General features: G+C 42.4%; 2 protein-coding genes across 3 annotated transcripts in view; both read right to left on the bottom strand.

Moving 5' to 3' along the window:
* The window catches only part of LOC139174345 (IgGFc-binding protein-like), a 45,044-nt gene extending 40,015 nt beyond the window's left edge, over positions 1-5,029 (bottom strand). The window contains exon 1 of the mRNA XM_070764642.1: positions 1,775-5,029. Coding sequence (XP_070620743.1) covers positions 1,775-5,029 — 3,255 coding nt within the window. The remainder of the gene's footprint in view (positions 1-1,774) is intronic.
* Positions 1-23,468, bottom strand: part of LOC139173994 (IgGFc-binding protein-like) — an 842,349-nt gene that overhangs the window by 533,943 nt on the left and 284,938 nt on the right. The window lies entirely within an intron of this gene.

Below are 23,468 nucleotides of genomic sequence, written 5' to 3'. Positions count from 1 at the left end.
CATTGAGCCATAATACATCCGGAACCGCCTTCTACCGCACGAATCCCAGCGGCCGATAAGGTCCCACAGAGTTGGCCTTCTCTGGGTCCCGTCGACCAAACAATGTTGTTTGGTGGGCCCCAGGGGAAGAGCCTTCTCTGTGGCGGCCCCGGCCCTCTGGAACCACCTCCCCCCAGAGATTAGAACGGCCCCCACCCTCCTTGTCTTTCGCAAATTACTTAAGACCCACCTTTGTCGCCAGGCATGGGGGGGGTTAAGTTATCCTTTCCCCCTAGGCTGTTACAAGTTATGCATGGTATGTTTGTGTGTATGTTTGGTTTTTTATAATTAGAGTTTTTTAGTTGTTTTTATTAATTGGATTGTTCATGTTGTTTTACCACTGTTGTTAGCTGCCCCGAGTCTGCGGAGAGGGGCGGCATACAAATCCTATAAATAATAATAATAATAATAAAAAATAATAATAACTACTTGGTTTTACCTGTGCCCAACCTTGGCAACTTTAAGACCTGTGGACTTCAATTCCCAGAATAGCCAGCTGAGGAATTCTGGGAGTTGAAGTCCACAAGTTTTAAATTTCCCAAGGGCAACTTTAAACAGGACACCCTTGTTCTAAGCCCTTTTAAATGGCTTAGAGCAGGAGTGTCAAACTCAAGGCCAGGGGATGGATCTGGCCCACATGATGCTTAGAGCTGACCCATGGGGCTGCACTGGAAACAGTGAAGGACTGGTCTGTGGTGCTTCTGCCAGCAAAAATAAAGCTTGGGAGGGCCACCTGTGGCCCTCCGGAGCTCCATTTTCACTGCCATAGGGTTGCAGGAGGCCATCATAGTCAAAAATGGAGCTTGGGAGCCTATTTACAGTGGCAGAGTGCTTGGGCCACCACAGGCACCCCAAGATGAATGATAGTGAACTGGCCATGCCCCCCAGTTCAGCATGGGCCTTCCCCAGACTCCCCGAGCTCAAACACAACCCTGAAGTAACCTTCAATGAAGTCAAGTTTGACACCCCAAGCTTAGAGTAATGTCTTATTATCTGTTCTGGCATACGAACATTTCTATAACTCTTAGATTATGAACTTTCAACACCATCTCACCAAAAGAAACGCATTTTACTTGCGTTCTTTGGTCTCTCGTGGGCAGAATTTTTATTGGTTGGGGGCCGCTGAAGTTAAGCCATCAGCGCTTCCTCAACGTTAACTGAGGAAGATGGGCGGCAGTGTTCCCTCTAATTTTTTTGGGGGGGTGGGTGGGCGGAAAAGTATAGTGTCTGAGCAGCAGTCCCTTCGGGACTGGGCGGCACAGAAATAATAAATAAATAAATAAATAAATAAATAAGTAAGTAAGTAAGTAAGTAAGTAAATAAATAAATAAATAAATAAATAAATAAATAAATAAATACTGTGTGTCTATAACAGTGAGCTCATAATAGGGCAATTCTATCAATATCAAAATGCCACTTAAATAGTTGAGCTAGTTTCAAACTAGATTTTGATTTTCTTTCTCTCTTCCTTACTCCCATTCTTTTTCTTTTTCTTTTCCTTCCTCTCTTTTTTCTATCTGTTTCTCTCTCTTCCTCTCTTCTTCTCTCTCTCCTTCCCTCTCACTCTTTCCCTCTCGGCTTCTGGGCAGGTTTGGAAAACTCTGAGTTGATGATGATTTTTAAGTGAGCAATTGCTCACTGCTCAGCTTAGAGGGAACTATGATGGGCGGTGAAGAAATGCGAAATGTAACTACGTAAAAAATAAAGAATGAAACGGTACAAAGAGGGTTCTTACTCTGACAAGGCCATACTCGTGCTTGACCATGGTGATGCTGGAGTTGTAGATCGTGATGGTGACGTGACTGACGAAAGAGAAAGGGGAGCTCTTCTGACTTTTGCTGAAGATGTGGAAGAAGGGCAGGTTGGAGCTGGTACCGCAAGTCTTAGCCACTGTGTAAGTGCAGCTACCTTGGAAATCAAAGCTGCGTCCATCAAACGTGTGATAATGGGGCTGACCGGAGGCCCAACACATTGCATGGGGCGACGGAGGAGGAACGCATGTAGGCGAACCATCCACCACTCTACAAACGGTCCCTTCCCAGCATTGAATTGTCTGGCATGGATGTGTAGGGGCCACACATCTGGGCCATCCATTGATAACTTGACAAATAGTCCCACTTGGACAATGGGTGTTTCCGCAGGAGGTTGGTGCAGGAACGCATTGGGGCCACCCACTGACTAGGCGACAGGTAGTCCCAGCAGGACACTGAAATTGGCTACAGGAAAGTGTGTTGGGAATGCATTGTGGGCTTCCACCAATGAGTTGACACACCGTTCCCTCTCGACAATGTGTAGAAGCACATGGCGTTGAGGATGCTGGAACACAGGTTGGCCCACCGTTCACCATCTGGCATATCATCCCTTGCCTACAGGTGGTCTTGTCACAGGAAGATGGAGCTGGGACGCAAGTTGGCAATCCGTTAACCATCTCACAAACTGTCCCTTCCTGGCAGTTTGACCTATCGCATGAGGCCGGGATAGGAAGGCATCTTGGCCAGTTATCAACCATTTTACAAACAGTCCCTTCATGGCAGGTGAACTGATTACATGACAGTGAGGTAGGAACACACTGGGACAAGCCAGAAACCATTTGACACGTGGTCCCAACGCTGCAAGTGGCATTTCCACAAGAAGGGGGAATCGGAAAACACTGTGGCCAGCCTTGGTTTATTTGACACACTGTTCCACTGGGACAATGGGATTGGCGACAAGAGGGGGATCTAGGAAGGCATTGTGGCTGCCCTTCATATATCTCACACACAGTTCCTTCACCGCACCGGACGTTCTCGCAGGATTGTGAGATGGGGACACATTTAGGCCAACCATGGCTGATTACACAAACGGTTCCAGTGCTGCATTGAAAACGGTTACAAGAGGGTGCGATGGGGAGGCATTTCGGATGCCCATCGTATATTTCACACACAGTCCCTTCGCTGCATCTGAGGTTCGCACAAGAGTGTGCGATGGGAACACAACCGCGGTTGATTACACAAACGGTTCCTTCCATGCAGATGACATTAACACAGGAGGGGCCGATGGGGACACATCGGGGCTGCCCTTGAAGTGTCTCACATACCAATCCTGCACTGCAGTTGAGTTTTTCACAAGGGGAATGTTCAGGAAAACACTTTGGCCAACCCTCATCAATCCGACAAATAAACCCTTCTTCACAACGGTAACTGCTGCAGGACAGGGATACAGAAATGCATCTTGGGACCCCATCATGGATTTCACATTTGGTACCTTCCTGGCAGTGGACTTTTTCACAAGAGTTCAACCTTGGGCTACACCTGGGCCAATCATCAACCATTTCACAAACAGTTCCTTCCATGCACTCGATTTTATCACAGGACGCCGGAGTAGGCACGCACATGGGCCAATCGTCGATAATTTCACAAACGCTGCCATCTTTGCAGCGCAGTTTGTCACAGGTAGGTGGGATGGGAACACACTCGGGCCACTGGTCAATTATTTTGCAAGTGGTCTCCGGTCCGCACTGGATTTTGGCGCAGGAGGCATGGATCGGAACACATCTGGGCCATCCTTCCACAATTTCACAAATAGTCCCTTGTTGGCAAGAGGCGTGCTCACAAGAGGGAGTGGGTGGAATGCACGCAGGCTGACCATTTACTTTTTCACAGGTGGTTCCTCTTTTGCATCGAAGCCGGCCACAAGAAGTTGGGGCCGGGACACATTTAGGCCAGCCATCAATTATGTTACAAACCGAGCCCTGTTCACACTGCATTTCTTGACACGAAGACGCCAAAGGTATGCACGTAGGCCATCCATGGACAACTTTGCAAATGGTTCCCTCGCTGCACTTGTATCGGTCGCAAGACAGTGGGGTGGGTGTGCAGGTTGGTACGCCGTTCACCATTTCACACACAGATTGCTCTCTGCAAACAATGGACGCACAAGTTGTTGGCACTACCGGAATACAAGTCGCCCAGCCGTTGACAATGTCACAGGCCGTTCCATTCTCGCACACAATGCTCTCACAGGAGCGTGGACGAGGCCTACACGTGGGCCAATTGTTGACCAGTTCACAGACGGTTCCCGCCGGGCACTGTGCGTTGTTACAGGAGGTGACGGCAGGCACACATTTGGGAACGCCGTGGAGGATCTCACAGATCGTTCCTTCTTCACAATGGACCCTGTTGCAAGAGGGTAGGATGGGCACGCATAATGGCTGACCGTCTGCCAGCTCACAAACGGACCCGGGCCTGCAGTGAATTTGGTCGCAGGAGAGAGCCACTGGCAAGCACCTGGGCAGGTGGTTCACCATCTTGCATTCGGTACCGGCCTCGCAATTTAAATCTTTGCAAGTTGGACTCGGGATGCATTTCGGCCAGCCGTCGACCATGTCGCACATGGTCCCTTGCTTGCACTCGATATGGAGGCAGGAAGGTGGCAGCGGGACGCACCTGGCTTGGCCGTCGACCATCTCGCACATGGTTCCTCTCTCACACAGGACCTCACTGCAGGTGGCAGATGCCGGGACGCACTGAGGCTGTCCGTGAACGATCTGGCATTCAGTCCCCTCTTTGCAGTGGATATTGTGACAGGAGAGCGGGTGGGGCACACACTGCGGCCAGCCGTTAATGAGTTCACACACCATTCCTGGGTTGCACGGCGTGTTTTGGCAAGACTCGGGCTTGGGAATGCACTGAGGCCAACTGTTAATGATGGCACAGATGGTGCCTTCTGTACACTGAACGGCAGCACAGGATTGTGGCACGGGCACGCATTTGGGGAGGCCATCTGTCAGGCTACACGTTGTCCCTTCTTTACACTGGACCTGATGACAAGAGGAAGGTAAAGAAACACATCTGGGCAAGCCATCGACGACGGCGCAGAGCGTCCCTTCTTGGCACTGGACAGAACTGCAGGACGGAGTTTCGGGAAAACACTCAGGCTGGTTGTGGACAGCTCGGCAAACGTATCCTCTCCCACAGTTGACTTCATGGCATGGATCAGGGTGAGAGCTCATCGGAGGCAGCAGCGCTAGGAAAGAAACAAATTACAGATGACACATGGAAAAAAAATAACAGACCGTTGCCAGGATAGAAATACTCTGAAAGTTTCAAAGCATAAACATAGAAGACTGACAGCAGAAAAAGACCTCATGATCCATCTAGTCTGCCCTTATACAATTTCCTGTATTTTATCTTACAATTGATCTATGTTTATCCCAGGCATGTTTAAATTCAGTTCCTGTGGATTTACCAACCACGTCTGCTGGAAGTTTGTTCCAAGGATCTACTACTCTTTCAGTGAAATAATATTTTCTCAAGTTACTTCTAATAGAAACATAGAAGACTGACGGCAGAAAAAGACCTCATGATCCATCTAGTCTGCCCTTATACTATTTTCTGTATTTTATCTTAGGATGAATATATGTTTATCCCAGGCATGTTTAAATTCAGCTACTGTGGATTTACCAACCACGTCTGCTGGAAGTTTGTTCCAAGGATTTACTACTCTTTCAGTGAAATAATATTTTCTCACGTTGCTTTTGATCTTTCCCCCAACTAACTTCAGATTGTGTCCCCTTGTTCTTGTGTTCACTTTCCTATTAAAAACACTTCCCTCCTGGACCTTATTTAACCCTTTAACATATTTAAATGTTTCGATCATGTCCCCCCTTTTCCCTTCTGTCCTCCAGACTATTCAGATTGAGTTAATTAAGTCTTTCCTGATACGTAATGCTTAAGACTTTCCACCATTCTTGTAGCCCGTCTTTGGACCCGTTCAGTTTTGTCAATATCTTTTTGTAGGTGAGGTCGCCAGAACTGAACACAGTATTCCAAATGTGGTCTCACCAGCGCTCTATATAAGGGGATCACAATCTCCCTCTTCCTGCTTGTTATACCTCTAGCTATGCAGCCAAGCAACCTAATTGCTTTTCCTACTGCCCGACCACACTGCTCACCCATTTTGAGACTGTCAGAAATCACTACCCCTAAGTCCTTCTCTTCTGAAGTTTTTTCTAACACAGAACTGCCAATTCAATACTCATATGATAGCGGATTACATTTTCCCAATATTTAATATCTTCAGGTTAAAAGGGAGCTCAAGTTACTAATTGTTGGGTGAGATGCTGGAGGGCTAGAACTGGTCACAACCTACTCTGCTGATACGTTTTATGCTTAAGACCTTCCCCCATTCTTGTAGCCCGTCTTTGGACCCGTTCAATTTTGTCAATATCTTTTTGTAGGCGAGGTCTCCAGAACTGAACACAGTATTCCACAGTAAAGAGATGCCATTGAGCTGCTACATAGAACTGCAATTCCCCCCCCCCCCAACGTTCATCGTTTATGTTCACGGAGAATGTGATTTTAAAAAAAAAAAAAAGAAAGAAAGAAAAATCCATACACCATAACTTGTGGTTGGACCGCCGGATACAGTATGGCACGGCTGATTAAAATGCTAATGCCCTCAGTAGAAATCAGTACGGATGTAATTTGTGTAATGTAAAAAAAAAAGGATGGCGGAGAGGAGAGTGAACTCTATTTATATCTAATTCAGGCTGAAAAAGCAAATTAAAATGATTCTGAATTAAATAATCCCGAATTAACATTTTATTTCATTCCCCTTAGACGGCCCCATTCTGGAGAAGAAAGGAGTTCGCGCTACCAGGTGGTGGAACAGACAAACGTTCTAAAGCCATATTCATTGCCGGGACAAAAACCTATTTGCATACTGGATAGAGCTGCAATTTTTGATTTACTGAATGGCTGGAATACATTAAGGAACAAATATTTGGTGCTTTTTCCTGCTATTTACACGGACTCGGTAAAAGTAAGCCCCTGGTTGCTGCATGCCTTAAAACAGAGGTCTTTGAACTTGGCGACTTTAAGGCTTGTAGACTTCCAACACCCCCAGAATTCTCCAGCCAGCATAGATTTTTGCAGTCGTAAGTCGAGGACCAGCTGTGTGTCCTTGCCATGACTATGCAAGCTGGCTACTCAGCCGACATTCAAAGTGGATGAGATTTTAAGCAAGAATTGGTCCGTTTATTTATTCACAGTATCTAAAACGTGTATGCTGTGCGCTTCCTGTTGCTCAAGGATACAAATGCATGCACAAACACACACACACAAAACACACACTGCCAAGTAGATGAAAGGATGTGAAAATAAACTACAAAAATGTCCAATTACAACGTGTTAATTGAGGCAAGCTAGTCCCAGCTGGAAACCAACTGCCCTGTGAAATCTATGGGTCTTAAAGGTTTTCTTAAAGACCCAAAGGTTAGGGGCGACCAAGACATTCAGACTGATGAGTAAGCACACAAAAAAAGGAGAAATATCTTTGAACATAAAGTGGTACCTCTACCTACAAACGCCTCTACTTACGAACTTTTCTAGATAAGAACCGGATGTTCAATTTTTTTTGCCCTTTCTCAAGAACCATTTTCCACTTACAAACCCAAGCCTCCGAAACTGTAACTGGAAAAGGCAGGGAGAAGCCTCCGTGGGGCCTCTCTAGGAATCTCCTGGGAGGAAACAGAGCCAGAAAAGGCAGGGAGAAGCCTCCGTGGGGCCTCTCTAGGAATCTCCTGGGAGGAAACAGGGCCTCCACCCTTCCTGTGGTTTCCCCAAATGCATGCATTTTTTTTTTGCTTTTACATTGTTTCCTATGGGGAAAATTGCTTCTTCTTACAAACTTTTCTACTTAAGAACCTGGTCACGGAACGAATTAAGTTCGTAAGTAGAGGTACCACTGTATATCCCTTTATTTCATTAGATCTGTGGACCCAGATATTTATTTATTTATTTTTACATACGTCATAAATCACAAAAAAATTGGACAATAATAAAACATCGGTCAGATTGGTCTGGCACTATGGTTATAAGTGTGAAAAACGGCTGTAGGTCACTTTTTTCAGGGCCGTTGTAACTTGGAACAGTCACAAAATGAATGGTTGTAAGTAGAGGACTAGCCGTACTCAATAGTGAAATATTTGTTTTTTCTTTTTTTTAATTGACGTTCTGTTAAATACATTTCTTAGTGCTGAATAAACATCGTGTTGTCTGGCTATTTAATTTGCAAGTGCAATTACATTCTTAATCTCCACCCCCTTTTTCCCCCAACCATGGGTAAAATAAATTCCATGTTTGATAATATTTTACATCCTTTTTCTCTTTAATTTTCAGTGTCTAGCATTTCAATACTGAAATATGTGTATGTGGTTTGCTTCAGGGGTGGGATCTAACATACCTCGCACACGGGGGTGGGCTGCTGCCCGGATTGGGGGGGAACGCAGTGGGGTAGCGAAAATGGAGCTCCACCCCAGAGCACCCAATTTGCACTGAAAGATGTTGAAAGAAAATGCAGGGCGTCCTGCATTAGCCACACCCACAGTGTGGTAGTAAAAAATTTGGTAGCCCCCACTGTGGGTAGGTAGGTAGGTAGATAGATAGATAGATAGAAAGAAAGAAAAGGGGGGACATGATCGAAACATTTAAATATGTTAAAGGGTTAAATAAGGTTCAGGAGGGAAGTGTTTTAATAGGAAAGTGAACACAAGAACAAGGGGACACAATTTGAATTTATTTGGGGGAAAGATCAAAAGCAACATGAGAAAATATTATTTTACTGAAAGAGTAGTAGATCCGTGGAACAAACTTCCAGCTGACGTGGTAGATAAATCCACAGTAACTGAATTTAAACATGCCTGGGATAAACATATATCCATTATAAGATAAAATACAGGAAATAGTATAAGGGCAGACTAGATGGACCATGAGGTCTTTTTCTGCCGTCAGTCTTCTATGTTTCTATGTTTCTATGTTTCTAGATAGACAGACAGACAGACAGACAGATAAAGGAAGCTTGTCCCAAAGGTGCTGTTTTCAATTGGCAACTGGGCATTCTCAATTTTCCTTTGAAGACATTTTGCTTCTCATCCAAGTCAGCTTCTTCAGCTTCGACTGGATGGTGAAGAATGAAAGCAAGAGTCGAAGAAGCTTCTTGAATGAGAAGCAAAACGTCTTCAAAGAAAAAACCCCCCAAGAAAGTCCAGTCGGCTCTTAGTTGCGGGTTGGGTAGGGAGGCCCACCTTTTGGGACAACCATGACCTGGATGAGAATCTCCATAGATGTAAATCATCAATGATTTTGAGGAGCTCGCTTGCTTATTCTTGAAAAATATTTGTAATCTGGGAAGATGATACTTACAGAGTGCAACAACCAATGTCTCCAGGAACCACATTCGGGACATCTTACAATCTGGAAAGCAAAGCAGGAATAAAGTTCATTAGAAATCTTGATTGGGGGGGGGGGGGGCTTGCCAGGCTTGGGGAAGTTGATATTCTCCGTCGCTACTGTGATTTATGTATGGTTTGCTTGGGTTGTGTGATTAATTTTTATGGTAAGGGTTTTAATCCATTTTTTTAAAAATATTGGATTTATACATTGTGTGTTGTGTGTTGTGTTGTGAGCTGCCCTGAGTCTTCGGAGAGGGGCATTATTATTATTATTATTATTATTATTATTATTATTATTTATTAGATTTGTATGCTCCCCCTCTCCGTAGACTCGGGGCGGCTCACAACAATAACAAAGACAATGTAAGAACAAATCTAATAATTTAAAAAACACTAAAAACCCCATTATTAAAAGAAAGCATACACACAAACATACCATGTATAAACTGTATAGGCCCAGGGGAGATGTCTCAGTTCCCCCATGCCTGACGGCAGAGATGGGTCTTAACAACTTTAAGAAAGGCAAGGAGGGTGGTTCTGATCTCCGGGGGGAGCTGGTTCCAGAGGGTCGGGACCGCCACAGAGAAGGCTCTTCTCCTGGGTCCCGCCAAAAGACATTGTTTAGTTGACGGGACCTGGAGAAGGCCAACTCTGTGGGACCTAACCGGTCGCTGGGATTCGTGCGGCAGAAGGCGGTCCCAGAGATATTCTGGTCCGATGCCATGAAGGGCTTTATAGGTCATAACCAACACTTTGAATTGTGACCGGAAATTGATCGGCAACCAATGCAGACTGCGGGGTGTTGGTGTAATATGGGCATATCTTGGGAAGCATATCAGAGCATACAAATCTAATAAATTATTATTATTATTATTATTATTATTATTATTATTATTATTATTATTATTGTTATTGTTATTGTTATTGTTACTGTTACTGTTACTGTTACTGTTACTGTTACTATTACTATTACTATTACTATTACTATTACTATTACGGAAACTTCAGAATGCAGCTGCGAGAGCTATCATGGGCTTTCCTAAATACGCCCATGTCACACCAACACTCCGCAGTCTGCATTGGTTGCCGATCAGTTTCCGGTCACAATTCAAAGTGTTGGTTATGACCTATAAAGCCCTTCATGGCACCGGACCAGAATATCTCTGGGACCGCCTTCTGCCACACGAATCCCAGCAACCAGTTAGGTCCCAAAGAGTTGGCCTTCTCCGGGTCCCGTCAACTAAACAATGTCATTTGGTGGGACCCAGGGGAAGAGCCTTCTCTGTGGCAGCCCCGACCCTTTGGAAACAACTCCCCCCGGATATCAGAGTTGTCCCCACCCTGCTAGCCTTTCGCAAGCTCCTTAAAACCCACTTCTGTCATCAGGCACGGGGGAATTGATACTTTCTCTCCCCCTAGGCTTATAGAATTTATGCATGGTATGCTAGTATGTATGATTGGTTTTTAAATTGGGGTTTTAAATTAACTTAAACATTAGATTTGTTTATATTGTATTATTATTGCTGTGAGCCGCCCCGAGTCTGCGGAGAGGGGCGGCATACAAATCTGATTAATAAATAAATAAATAAATAAATTACTATTAGTATTGCCTTCTGCTCAGGAGGGGGCATGGCCAATGTCTCACCGCTATGGATGTCTCCCACGCTTTGCGGGAAATTCCTGAATCCCAGCTGTTTGGAGACCTGGAACCAGATTGGAACCAGATCAAATATGCCCTGGATTGCTTTTCCCTCTCATTGTTGTAAATGAGGAAGAAATGCCCAATTTCTAGTAAACGGCAGGGCTAAAAAAAAATGTAAAAAAAATAAAATCCAGCTTCCGCACAACGTATTGGGATTTCTTTTGAATAAATGTACTTAAGATTGCTTTCCACTAGCTGTTTCATTTGACAAATGAAATCCCTCTGTGTTTAAGATTATAGACTAAAGTCATCTCCCGTTGGAAATAAGAAACCCGAAAGATATAAACAGAATGCATCTTTGGAGGCCACGCAGGTTAGCGCCGGAGTCTTCGGAGAGGGGCGGCATACAAATCTAAGTAATAAATAAATAATAAATAAATCTGGTTTATCTGAAAATTTTTAGAAACAACATACCAATTTCAAACCTGCCAAAATATATGCAGAATATAAATGCACCTGCATGGCATTGCTTTTTAAATCGTTCAGGAGGGGAGTTGCAAAAGCACACTTTTTTTTTGTTCACATGGGAAAGAGGGACCGAGTCAGAAGGGACCTTGGAGGTCCTCTAGTCCAACCCCTTGCTCAAGCAGGAAGCTCTATACCAGTGATGGCAAACTGTTTTTTTCTAAGGTCCCAAAAGCACACCCGTGCACACTATTGCACGTGTGTGAGTGCCCACACCCATGATTCAATGCCCCCTGGCCCCCGTGCATGAACGCATGACCCTGCTGTTCCCCTATTTCCCGACTTTGGGTGGGGCCATTTTTCACCCTCTCCAGGCTCCACAAGTTTTCTTGCAGCCGGAGGAGGGCTAAAATAATAATAATAATAATAATAATAATAATAATAATAATAATAATAATAATGATTTATTAGATTTGTATGCCACCTCTTTCCGAAGACTCGGGACGGCTCACAACAATAAAAACAATATTATACTGGCACAAATCTAATATTAAAAAACCCCTAAAAACCCTATCATAATTAAAAACCAAACAGCACATACATATCAAACATAAAGCATAATAAGCCTGGGGGAAAGGTGTCTCAAATCCCCCATGCCTGGCGGTATAGGTGGGTCTTAAGTAGTTTACGGAAGACAGGGAGGGTGGGAGCAGTTCTAATCTCCGGGGGGAGTTGATTCCAGAGGGCCGGGGCTTCCACAGAGAAGGCGCTTCCCCTGGGGCCCGCCAGACGACATTGTTTAGTCGACGGGACCCGGAGAAGGCCAACTCTGTCGGACCTTATCGGCCGCTGGGATTTGTGCTTCCCTGCCCCCCAGAGGCCCTCCGGAGGCCGAAAATGCTCTCCCAGAGCCTCCACGCAAGCTGAAAATCTGCTGGCTGGTGCACACATGCACATGAATTAGGGCAACAACTCACGTACCAGCAAATATCGCTCTGCCTGCCACCTGTGGCACAGGTGCCATAGGTTTGCCATCACTGCTCTATCTCGTTTCAGACATGGGGTTGTCCAAACTCTTTTTTTACAACCTCAAGTATTGGAGGAACCACAACTTTTGGAAGCAAGCTGTTCCACCCATTAGCTGTTTTCACTGCCAGGAAGTTTCTCCTTAATTCTAGGTTGCTTCTCTCCTTCATTAATTTCCACCCATTGCTTCTTGTCCTGCTTTTGTGTGCTTTGGAGAATAGGTGGACCTTGTCTCCTTTGTGGCAGCCCCTCATATATTGGAACACTACTTTCATGTCACCCCTAGTCCTTGTTTTCCTTAAACCTGATATTATTATTATTATTATTATTATTATTATTATTATTATTATTATTATTATTATATTTATTTATTCATTCATTCATTCATTCATTCATTCATTCATTCATTCATTCATTCATTTGTATGCCACCCCTCTCCGTGGACTCGGGGCGGCTAACAACAGTGATAAAAACAGCATGTAACAATCCAATACTAAAACAACTAAAAAACCCTTATTTATAAAACCAAACATACATACAAACATACCATGCATAAATTGTAGAGGCCTAGGGGGAAAGAATATCTCAGTTTTCCCATGCCTGATGGCAGAGGTGGGTTTTAAGGAGCTTACAAAAGGCGAGGAGGGTGGGGCAATTCTAATCTCTGGGGGGAGTTGGTTCCAGAGGGCCCGGGCCGCCACAGGTGAAGGCTCTTCCCCTGGGTCCCACCAAACGACATTGAGAAGGCCAACTCTGTGGGACCTAACTGGTCGCTGGGATATTATTATTATTATTATTATTATTATTATTATTATTATTATTATTATTATTATTATTATTATTAACAAAAACAACAACAATAATAGTAATAATAATAATAATAATAATAATAATAATAATAATAATAATAATAATAATAATAATAAGCCGCCCTTCTCAACAGGCTCAGGGCAGCTTACAACAGGAAAAATGCAAAATACAAAGCGTGTAAGAAATGTAATATTAAAAAATTCTAAAAATTCTAAAAAAACCATTTTCCTAAAATAAAAAAAAATCATCCATATTCATCCAATTGGATTAGCTATTCATGACATCGGCTGGAGTTAGTAAATACTGTAATACCCAATTCCTTCAAACATTCGTCATATGTTTTAGCTTCCAGCCCCCTAATCATCTTTGTTGCTCTTCTCTGAACTCTTTCTAGGGTCTCAGTATTGTGCTGTTCAAAACTGGATGCGTTGCTAAATCTGTACATGCCAAAAATATTTGCTATGTTAATATTCAGCAAAAGACATTAGTTCTCTTATTCAGGCACCTGAATTAACTTATGGTATCATTGCATGACCTTGCAAAGACCCCATCCCAGTCATTATTAAGGAAAAGGCTACACACTTTTAAGATTACAGAAGATGTAAGCATTTTTTTTCCCCTGCAGAGGAGAAAAAAGGCAATTCCTTGAACCAAATGGCACACTATGAAAACAGAATATAAAAACTCTTATATTTGAAATGTGTGCACAGCAACGCATGTAAATATTTGTTGTGCATTTTTCTGCATAAATAGTAGGTTGATAATTTACAGTTGGTAAGTCGGGGAGAAAAAAAAAACCCCAAACCCAACAGCCCAATTGATATTCATTCCCATACAATAATAGGAGTGATTTCGCTCTTTTCATTACACTGGCATTAATCCTGCATAAAGATTGTTAAGCTAAATTCATGCAAAAACACACACACACACACACAAAAGTGGGTGTAAAGAAAATAATCACCCATCCCTCCCCTACCCTCCTTGACTAAGTGCAGTTTCTGATCTCTCCAATTTCATGGTAGGAAGGGAAGGAACCTTTGAACTTGTAGAAGAGAGAGTACATTTTATCTAATATCTTTACAAAAAGATATATTGTAAAACCCGATGATGAATATTTGAAAGGCTACCAGGATTCTCTTAAAAGTACGTGGATTTGCATAAACCCTTTACCGTGATAAAAAAAAAATACAGTTTTTGCATTAAGTGTTTGAAAATGCTCCCAGCATAGCGTCTATGTGAGAGAAATAGGTGATGACTTAAGTAGGATCCAGCAGAGTTTTGACCAACATAGAAGAGAGAACAAAAGACCATGGATTTTACAATCAGTTCTGAATTCTTCAGTGCTCCTTCTCAATTGAAGCTATTTGTCTTTGCTTTTTTTTTTTTTACAAGTGATTAGTGACAAACTGATGCAGTTCGTTAAAATATCTATCAATGACTTCGCAATGGGAGCAGTTCTTTGAAATAGTGAAGGAAGGGTAAAATGATTGTACTTGAATAATTGGGAAATTCCAATTCATTGTTAGGTCACCTTTCATTAGAAAAAAAAAGCAATGTCCTAATGAAACAGGAACATTGGAACCATAATAAATTATGACAATGACAATGATGACTTGGTTCCATCAGTTATTCATTTAGTATAAACTCGTTGAGACTCTAGAAAAAGTGCAGAGAAGAGCGACAAAGATGATTAGGGGACTGGAGGCTAAAACATATGAAGAACATTGGCAAGAACTGGGCATGGGTAGTTTAATGAAAAGAAGGACCAGGGAAGACATGATAGCAGTGTTCCTATATCTCAGGGGTTGTCATAAAGAAGAGGGAGTCAAATTGTTCTCCCAAGCACCTGAGGATAGGACTCCGGAGAGGGGCGGCATACAAATCTAATAAATACTACTACTACTACTACTACTACTACTACTACTACTACTACTACTACTACTACCAATAATAATAATAATAATAATAATAATAATAATAATAATAATAATTAAAAATAATAATAATAATAATAATAATAATAATAATAATAATAATAATAATAATAATAATGAAGCAATGGGTGGAAACTGATCAAGGAGAGAAGCAACTTAGAACTATGGAAAAATTTCCCGACAGTCAGAACGGTTGACCAGTGGAACAGCTTGCCTCCAGAAGTTGTGAATGCTCCAAGACTGGAAGTTTTAAAGAAAATTTTGGATAACCATTTGTCTGAAGCAATGTAGGGTTTCCTGACTAAGCAAGGGGTTGGACTAGAAGACCTCCAAAGTCCCTTTCTATTCTATTCTATTCTATTCTATTCTATTCTATTCTACTCTACTCTACTCTACTCTACTCTACTCTACTCCACTCCACTCCACTCTATTCTATTCTATTCTATTCTATTCTATTCTACTCTATTCTACTCCACTCCACTCCACTCCATTCCATTCCATTCCATTCCATTCCATTCTATTCTATTCTATTCTATTCTATTCTGCCTTGTTTCTCCTGGTTGAGCTGAATAGTAACTCTCGTAACCTTCTGACAAAATTACACATATTTTTCTTAGTCTGTGTCCTTCTAATTTTCTCAACTACCTTTTCTTCCAGACTCAATACACAACAAACCACAGACTAAGAGTGAACAAAGAGGAAAAACAAGGATCTGAAATTAAGATTAGGAGCTTTGAAGATTAGCACCTGGGCATATGCCCAGTGATTTTAGCCCCGATGCTGGTTCTGCGTCAATCACTTTTACAGCACACTCAACGGTATTTTTATCACCTTACAACTCCAAGAAGTCCTCCTAATTAAGTACACCACAAAGCATTTACAGAAGAATGCAACTTTTGGATCATGACCTTTCACGGGCAGAGATGTTGGTTAGAGGAATCTATTCCCTACATTCCTGGGCGAAGTCGGAGTCATTCTCCCATATATAGTATGTATTCCCTCCTACCTTGGTTGACTTGATCTTCCCAGCCTTGATCTTGATCTACCTCATTCCTGGCTCCTAGGTGAGAACTTGGGACTCAACGTCTCAGTTTTCTAGGTTTCGGGACCAGAGTCCAGCCAATGAAATAAGGGACACTCCTTGACTTCAGCAAGGCTGTAGGTGGATCATAATAATTGAAATGGGATACAAGGGAAGCAGAATTTATTTCTGATTGGTTGCTTCAGAGCAAAGGAAGCGGGCTCCGGTGGTGACATCAACCTAGTAATAGAGAGAGGTTGCCGCATGGTGGCAGCCCTAAAACTCAAACCATGTGGGTCTTTCCTCTCTATAAAAGCCCTTGGATTTTCTGCAGCCTGTGTGAGCCAGGGGTTAGGGTGTTGGGTTAGGAATTAGGAGACTCATATTCAAACCTACCTTCAGACCCATTAGATTCACTGGGCAATTTTAGGCTAGTGGTTTTCTCTCAGCTCTGCCTTCCAGTTGTGTGTATTGTGGGAGATCATAGGACAGGGTTCCACAAACCTGGGGACTTTAAGACTTGTAGACTTCAACTCCTTGGCTGGAGAATTCTGGGAGCTGAAGTCCACAAGTCTTAAAATCCCCAAGTTTGAAGAGCTCTGTCATAAGAGGAGGAAAAGCTAAAATTCCACCTTGAGCTCCCGGTTGAAAGGCAGAATATTTATTTATTTATTCTTTGTCCAATATGCAATACATATGAAGGAGAATAGACATTAATATATATAAAGATAGAAAGTAAGAAAGAAGAGAAGTAGAAGGAAAGGAGAGAAAATATATGAGATATGAGATAAGGAAAGACAATTGGACAGGGGACGATAGGCACATCAGTGCACTTACGTACGCCCCTTACTGGCCTCTTAGGAACCTGGAGAGGTCAATCGTGGAGAGTCTTAGGGAGAAATGTTGGGGGCTGGGGGCTGACACCACTGAGTCCGGCAATGAGTTCCACGCTTTGACAACTCGATTGTTAAAGTCATATTTTTTACAGTCAAGTTTGGAGCGGTTAATATTAAGTTTGAATCTGTTGCGTGCTCTTGTGTTGTTGCTGTTGAAGCTGAAGTAGTCGTTGACCGGAAGGACGTTTCAGCATATGATCTTGTGGGCAATACTTAAATCGTGTTTTAGGCGCCGCAGTTCTAAGCTTTCAAGATCCAGGATAGTTAGTCTATTTTCGTAAGGTATTCTGTTTCGAGTGGAGGAGTGAAGGGCTCTTCTGGTGAAGTACCTTTGGACGTTTTTGAGAGTGTTGATGTCTGAGATGTGGTGTGGGTTCCAGACAGATGAGCTGTATTCAAGAATGGGTCTGGCATAGGTTTTGTAGGCTATATAAGCCACATCCATGGATTTTCTCGATGAAAAATGTTAAGACCAGGAGGGAGAATGCATAACCCATAACTTTTCATTTTAACGATTATTTTTGAAAGTGCAAATGGGGACTCTTTTTTGTTTCTTTTGTGAAGTGTCCATGGGAGGTTGAAAGCGAGCATAGTTGAGCATAGGGACGTGAAACTTGTAGCCCTACATATATCAGTACATGACCACATCCGTCCCTTTCAACCAGTCATGGAAATAATGTTCTCCTCACTTCTCCTTCATTTTTGCCTTCCTCCTTTCATGCATTCCCCTGCCCCTTCTCCTTTTCCCAGCCAGTGTTGAATTTGCAATAACTGGAGACCAGCAAATACTTTCCTTCTTTCTTTCTCTCTTTCTTTCTTTCTTTCTTTCTTTCTTTCTTTCTTTCTTTCTTTCTTTCTTTCTTTCTCCCTTTCTCCCTTTCTCCCTTCCTCCCTTTCTCCCTTTCTCCCTTTCTCCCTCCCTTCCTCCCTTCCTCCCTTCCTCCCTTCCTCCCTCCCTTCCTCCCTCCCTTCCTTCCTTCCTTCCTTTCTTTCTTTCTTCCTTCACTTCCTTCCTTCCTTCCTTCCTTCACTCACTCACTCACTCACTCACTTATTTATTTATTTGATTTTTATGCCACCCTTCTCCTTAGACTCAGGGCGGCTTACAACATGTTAGCAATAGCACTTTTTTTAACAGAGCTAGGCTAGTGTCCCAACAATCTGGGTCCTCATTTGACCCACCTCGGAAGGGTGGAACGCTGAGTCAACCTTGAGCCGGCAATGAGATTTGAACCACTGACCTTCAGATCTACGTCAGCTTCAGTGGCCTGCAGTACTGCACTCTACCTGCTGTGCCACCCCGGCTCATTTATTTAATTGGATTTATATGCTGCCCCTATCCGAGGACTCGGGGCGGCTCACAGCATGTACAGAAAAACAGGAAACAATAATAACAATCCAATTATACCTTAAAAAACAATCTTAAAATTCTAATTAAAAAGTAGATTACTCAACAGCAATTGCTCGACATATTCAGACATGTTTCCTATCTTGGCTCTCAGAGACCAGAAAGCTATTAGCCACCAGCTGGAAAATGGTGGGACCTTCTGTCCAATATATCTGAATGTTACTAGGTTATAGATGGAGATCTTCGTTGCCTGAAATCATGCAAAGTTATTCAACTTTTTTTTAAAAAGCACTAAGAGAGGCATAGGGGTCCCGCATCCTTGATCCTTGGCTTAATTCCATCAAGTCTTTACAAATTAATCATTCAGATTTTTTTTAGGTGTTCCCACCACCAGAATTTGGAAGAAGAAGGCGAGAAAATACAAGCTTCACCCACTTATAGCTTCAGCTTTGGCCACCACAAACATAGAAACATAGAAGACTGACGGCAGAAAAAGACCTCATGGTCCATCAAGTCTGCCATACTATTTTCTGTATTTTATCTTAGGATGGATATATGTTTATCCCAGGCATGTTTAAATTCAGTTACTGTGGATTTATCTACCACGTCTGCTGGAAGTTTGTTCCAAGGATCTACTACTCTTTCAGTAAAATAATATTTTCTCATGTTGCTTTTGATCTTTCCCCCAACTAACTTCAGATTGTGTCCCCTTGTTCTTGTGTTCACTTTCCTATTAAAAACACTTCCCTCCTGGACCTTATTTAACCCTTTAATATATTTAAATGTTTCGATCATGTCCCCCCTTTTCCATCTGTCCTCCAGACTATACAGATTGAGTTCATTAAGTCTTTCCTGATATGTTTTATGCTTAAGACCTTCCACCATTCTTGTAGCCCGGCTTTGGACCCGTTCAATTTTGTCAATATCTTTTTGTAGGTGAGGTCTCCAGAACTGAACACAGTATTCCAAATGGGGTCTCACCAGCATTCTATATAGCGGGATCATAATCTCCCTCTTCCTGCTTGTTATACCTCTAGCTATGCAACCAAGCATCCTACATGCCCTCCTCGCTTGATTTTTATTGTGAATTAAAATCCCCCAGGGATGAAGAGCTTGCTTGGCCGTCCCGGAGCTAGAGGTAATAATTTTGTTCTCCCCACAGTTGGAGGCTGGGTTGATTTATTTGTCTTTCTCTGGTCAGATTCATTAGCCCCATTGTGTCATTCTGCTGTGGGTCAAAGGCAGGATCGGGTCACCACCCAATTATGCCTTTTCTTCCTTTTAATTGCTGAGTAAATCAAAAGCGCAGACACAGTCAGGGTGGAATCACTGCCCGTAGATTTATGGCTGGAGTGTCTCCCTGCCTGCAGACGGAGAGACCCAACTCGGAGGTTGATCCATGCTCTGTAGCAGATCAAGCCCTTCCACGCCATCCATCCTGGGCACAGGAACAAAGGAAACAAATTGCCCTCTGCATGCAAGATGTTTTCTTTTCAATTATATCAAATCGTAATTTTTGGAAGAAGGGGGGGGGGGGAACCAGTCTCAGGGACCTGGATTGATCTACTTATTTATTATTTAATTAGTTTCGAGGTCACTCCGGTCAGCTTCACAAGTAAAATACCCCAACCCATTAATCTACCTTGAGCCCCTGCGTAGAAATCCTGCAACTGCACAGATAATCTTTCAACAACTCTGACCGATGACCATCCAATGATTTAAATTCCTCTAATGAAAGACCCTCTGTATTTTCCAGGTCTGTTCAAGGCTCTGTTCAAGGCTAGGTCTGTTCAAGGCTCAGATTTGAAATTATCTCTCTATCTCTATCTCTATCTCTATCTCTCTCTCTCTCTCTCTCTCTCTCTCTCTATCTCTATCTCTATCTCTATCTCTATCTCTATCTCTATCTCTATCTCTATCTCTATCTCTATCTCTATCTCTATCTCTATCTCTATCTCTATCTCTATCTCTATCTCTATCTCTATCTCTATCTCTATCTCTATCTCTATCTCTATCTCTATCTCTATCTCTATCTATCCCTATCCCTATCCCTATCCCTACCCCTACCCCTACCTCTACCTCTATCTATCTGGGGACCTTAAATCAACAACTACCTTGACCCCCTGTATGAATCGGTACGAATGGTATGTATGCGTGTTGTTGAGTTGTTCTACTACGAGTTTTAACTAGGGTTTTAGAACTTAAGATTGTTTGTTTTCTTGACTTCTTTTTATTGTTGTTTGTAATTTTGTATTGTTGTAAATTGCCCTGAGTCTTTCGGGATTGGGCGGCATAGAAGTCAAACCAAACCAAATCAAATCAAACCAAACCAAACCAAACCAAATCAACCCAACCCAACCCAACCCAACCCAACCCAACCCAACCCAAATCAAATCAAATCAAATCAAATCAAATCAAATCAATAAAGGGGCAGCATACAAATCTAATTAATAATAATAATAATAATAATAATAATAATAATAATAAATAAAATACCCCAATACCAATACCAATTTCTCTCTCTCTCTCTCTCCCTCGCTCCCTCTCACTCTGAAATGACTTCTTTCCCTTTTCCAATTTTCCTGCTGTCTGGAGACGATAGAGCCACCCTTAAATCAGAGTAGCTTGGAAGCACCTGAAGACCTTCTGCTTCGATCCTAAAGAAGCAGGTTAGGAAGAGCATTACTGAAGCTTTTGAATGCCGCGTTGGAGGAGACAATGGAGGAAATCAATCAAAGTTTCCACTTGAGAGGCATAAATGACTAGGCTCAAATGGTCTTGTTTTGGGACTCACCGGGCACGATCCAGCTCCCTTGAGAAATCCACAATGCTGGGGAAATGGAAGGAAAGAAAGGAAGAAAGATGATGAAGAGTAGCTACAGGGATGGACTTGATCAGAGCAGTGATGGAAGACCTGAAAGCCAGGTTGGGATAGATAGATCATCCTAAAGTTGCCTATGGTTATTAAGAATTGGCATCCAGTTGAGGGCAGGTAATTGATCTTTCAATCCAGCCCATCAATCAATGTCCTTCCATCTTTATGAACTTACTTTTAAAAAATCTGCTACGTGGGATATGAAATGCTTGATGATTTGGTCTGATCAAGCAGGGTTATTTATTTATTTTATTATTTATTTTTATTTTATTTATTTATTTATTCATTTGGCCAATACACAATACATATGGAAGAGAATAGACATGAAGTAATATATATAAAGATAATATGTAAAAATAGAGGAGAAGATATATGAAAGGAAGAAAATATATATGATATAGGAGATAAAGGAAAGACAATTGGACAGGGGATGAAAGGCACACTAGTGCACTTATGCACGCCTCTTAGAAACGTGGAGAGGTCAATCGTGGATAGTCTAAGGGAGAAATGTTGTGGGTTAGGGGTTGACACTATTGAGTCCGGTAATGAGTTCCACGCTTCGACAACTCGATTCTTAAAGTCATATTTTTTACAGTCAAGTTTGGAGCGGTTAATATTAAGTTTGAATCTGTTGCGTGCTCTTGTGTTGTTGCGGTTGAAGCTGAAGTAGTTATTGACCGGCAGGACGTTGCAGCATATGATCTTGTGGGCAATACTTAAATCGTGTTTTAGGCGCCGTAGTTCTAAGCTTTCTAGACCCAGGATTGTTAGTCTATTTTCGTAGGGTATTCTGTTTCGAGTGGAGGAGTGAAGGGCTCTTCAGGTGAAATATCTTTGGACGTTTTCAAGGGTGTTGATGTCCGAGATGTGGTATGGGTTCCAGACAGATGAGCTATATTCAAGGATGGGTCTGGCAAAAGTTTTGTAGGCTCTTGTGAGTAGTGTGAGATTGCCGGAGCAGAAGCTGATAAAGCCTCCATCCTTGATGTCCTGGGGAAGTGTCCACATTGCTCCTTCCATGTTTCTTTTTCTTTCTTTGAATCAACTTTGATCAACCAGTGGAACGGCTTGCCAGCGGAGGTTGTGAACTCCCCAACTGTGGACATTTTCAAGAGGAGATTGGACTGTCATTTCGCTGGGGTGCTGTAGGATTTCCTGCTTAAGCAGGGGGTTGGACTTGATGACCTGCAAGGTCCCTTTCAACTCTAATAATAAATAAATAAACTCCTTCCCCCCCTTTTTTTTGCTTATGAAGGAATGTGAGAATGCTTTAGAAGAATCTTCTCCAGATGTGTTGGAACATGTAGAATTCTGCAGGGCTCCAGAACAGTGGAATTGTATATTAAACAAAAAACCCCAAAGATGTGATTTTTGTTAGTTTGTTCTTTGTACTGTCCTATTCCTTGATGGATTAACAAAAACAATAACAATTAAACAACAATAATTTAAGCATTATTGTTATCAAACATAAGAAGGTGTGTTTCATTGATGTGGCAATATCTGGAGAGATTCAAGTTGATGAAGAATAACTAGAGAAAATAACCAAATATCACGATTTATAAATTGAGATTATAGAGGGCAGAAAAAACTCCACATTCTGAATTGCAGTCTTTGGTTGCAATGCCCTGAAAATACCCCTCCAAATATTTAGAAACTTAAAACTTATTGGAATGTTGTTATGAAAAAGACTATTTGGCCCATGATACATTTTAAAGCAATGACTTTTAGGCTAGGACTCAACTTGTTGGAACCTTGTTGTTGATATAGGGGAAGGTTTGGTAGGGAAGGTTTGCCTATTTGCCGATGACTCTAAAGTGTGCAATAGGGTTGATATTCCTGGAGGCATCTGTAATATGGCAAATGATTTAGCTTTATTAAATAAGTGATCAAAGCAATGGAAACTGCAGTTTAATGTTTCCAAATGTAAAATAATGCACTTGGGGAAAAGGAATCCTCAGTCTGAGGATTGTATTGGCAGTTCTGTGTTAGCAAAAACTTCAGTAGAGAAGGATTTAGGGGTAGTGGTTTCTGACAGTCTCAAAATGGGTGAACAGTGCAGTCAGGCAGTAGGGAAAGCGAGTAGAATGCTTGGCTGCATAGCTAGAGGTATAACAAGCAGGAAGAGGGAGATTGTGATCCCTCTGTATAGAGCGCTGGTGAGACCACATTTGGAATACTGTGTTCAGTTCTGGAGACCTCAC

Source organism: Erythrolamprus reginae, chromosome 11 (genome assembly GCF_031021105.1).
Source record: "Erythrolamprus reginae isolate rEryReg1 chromosome 11, rEryReg1.hap1, whole genome shotgun sequence".
Lineage (NCBI taxonomy): Eukaryota > Metazoa > Chordata > Lepidosauria > Squamata > Dipsadidae > Erythrolamprus > Erythrolamprus reginae.
The sequence above is the reverse complement of the archived record's forward strand: the minus strand, read 5'-3'. Positions and strand labels throughout refer to the sequence as shown.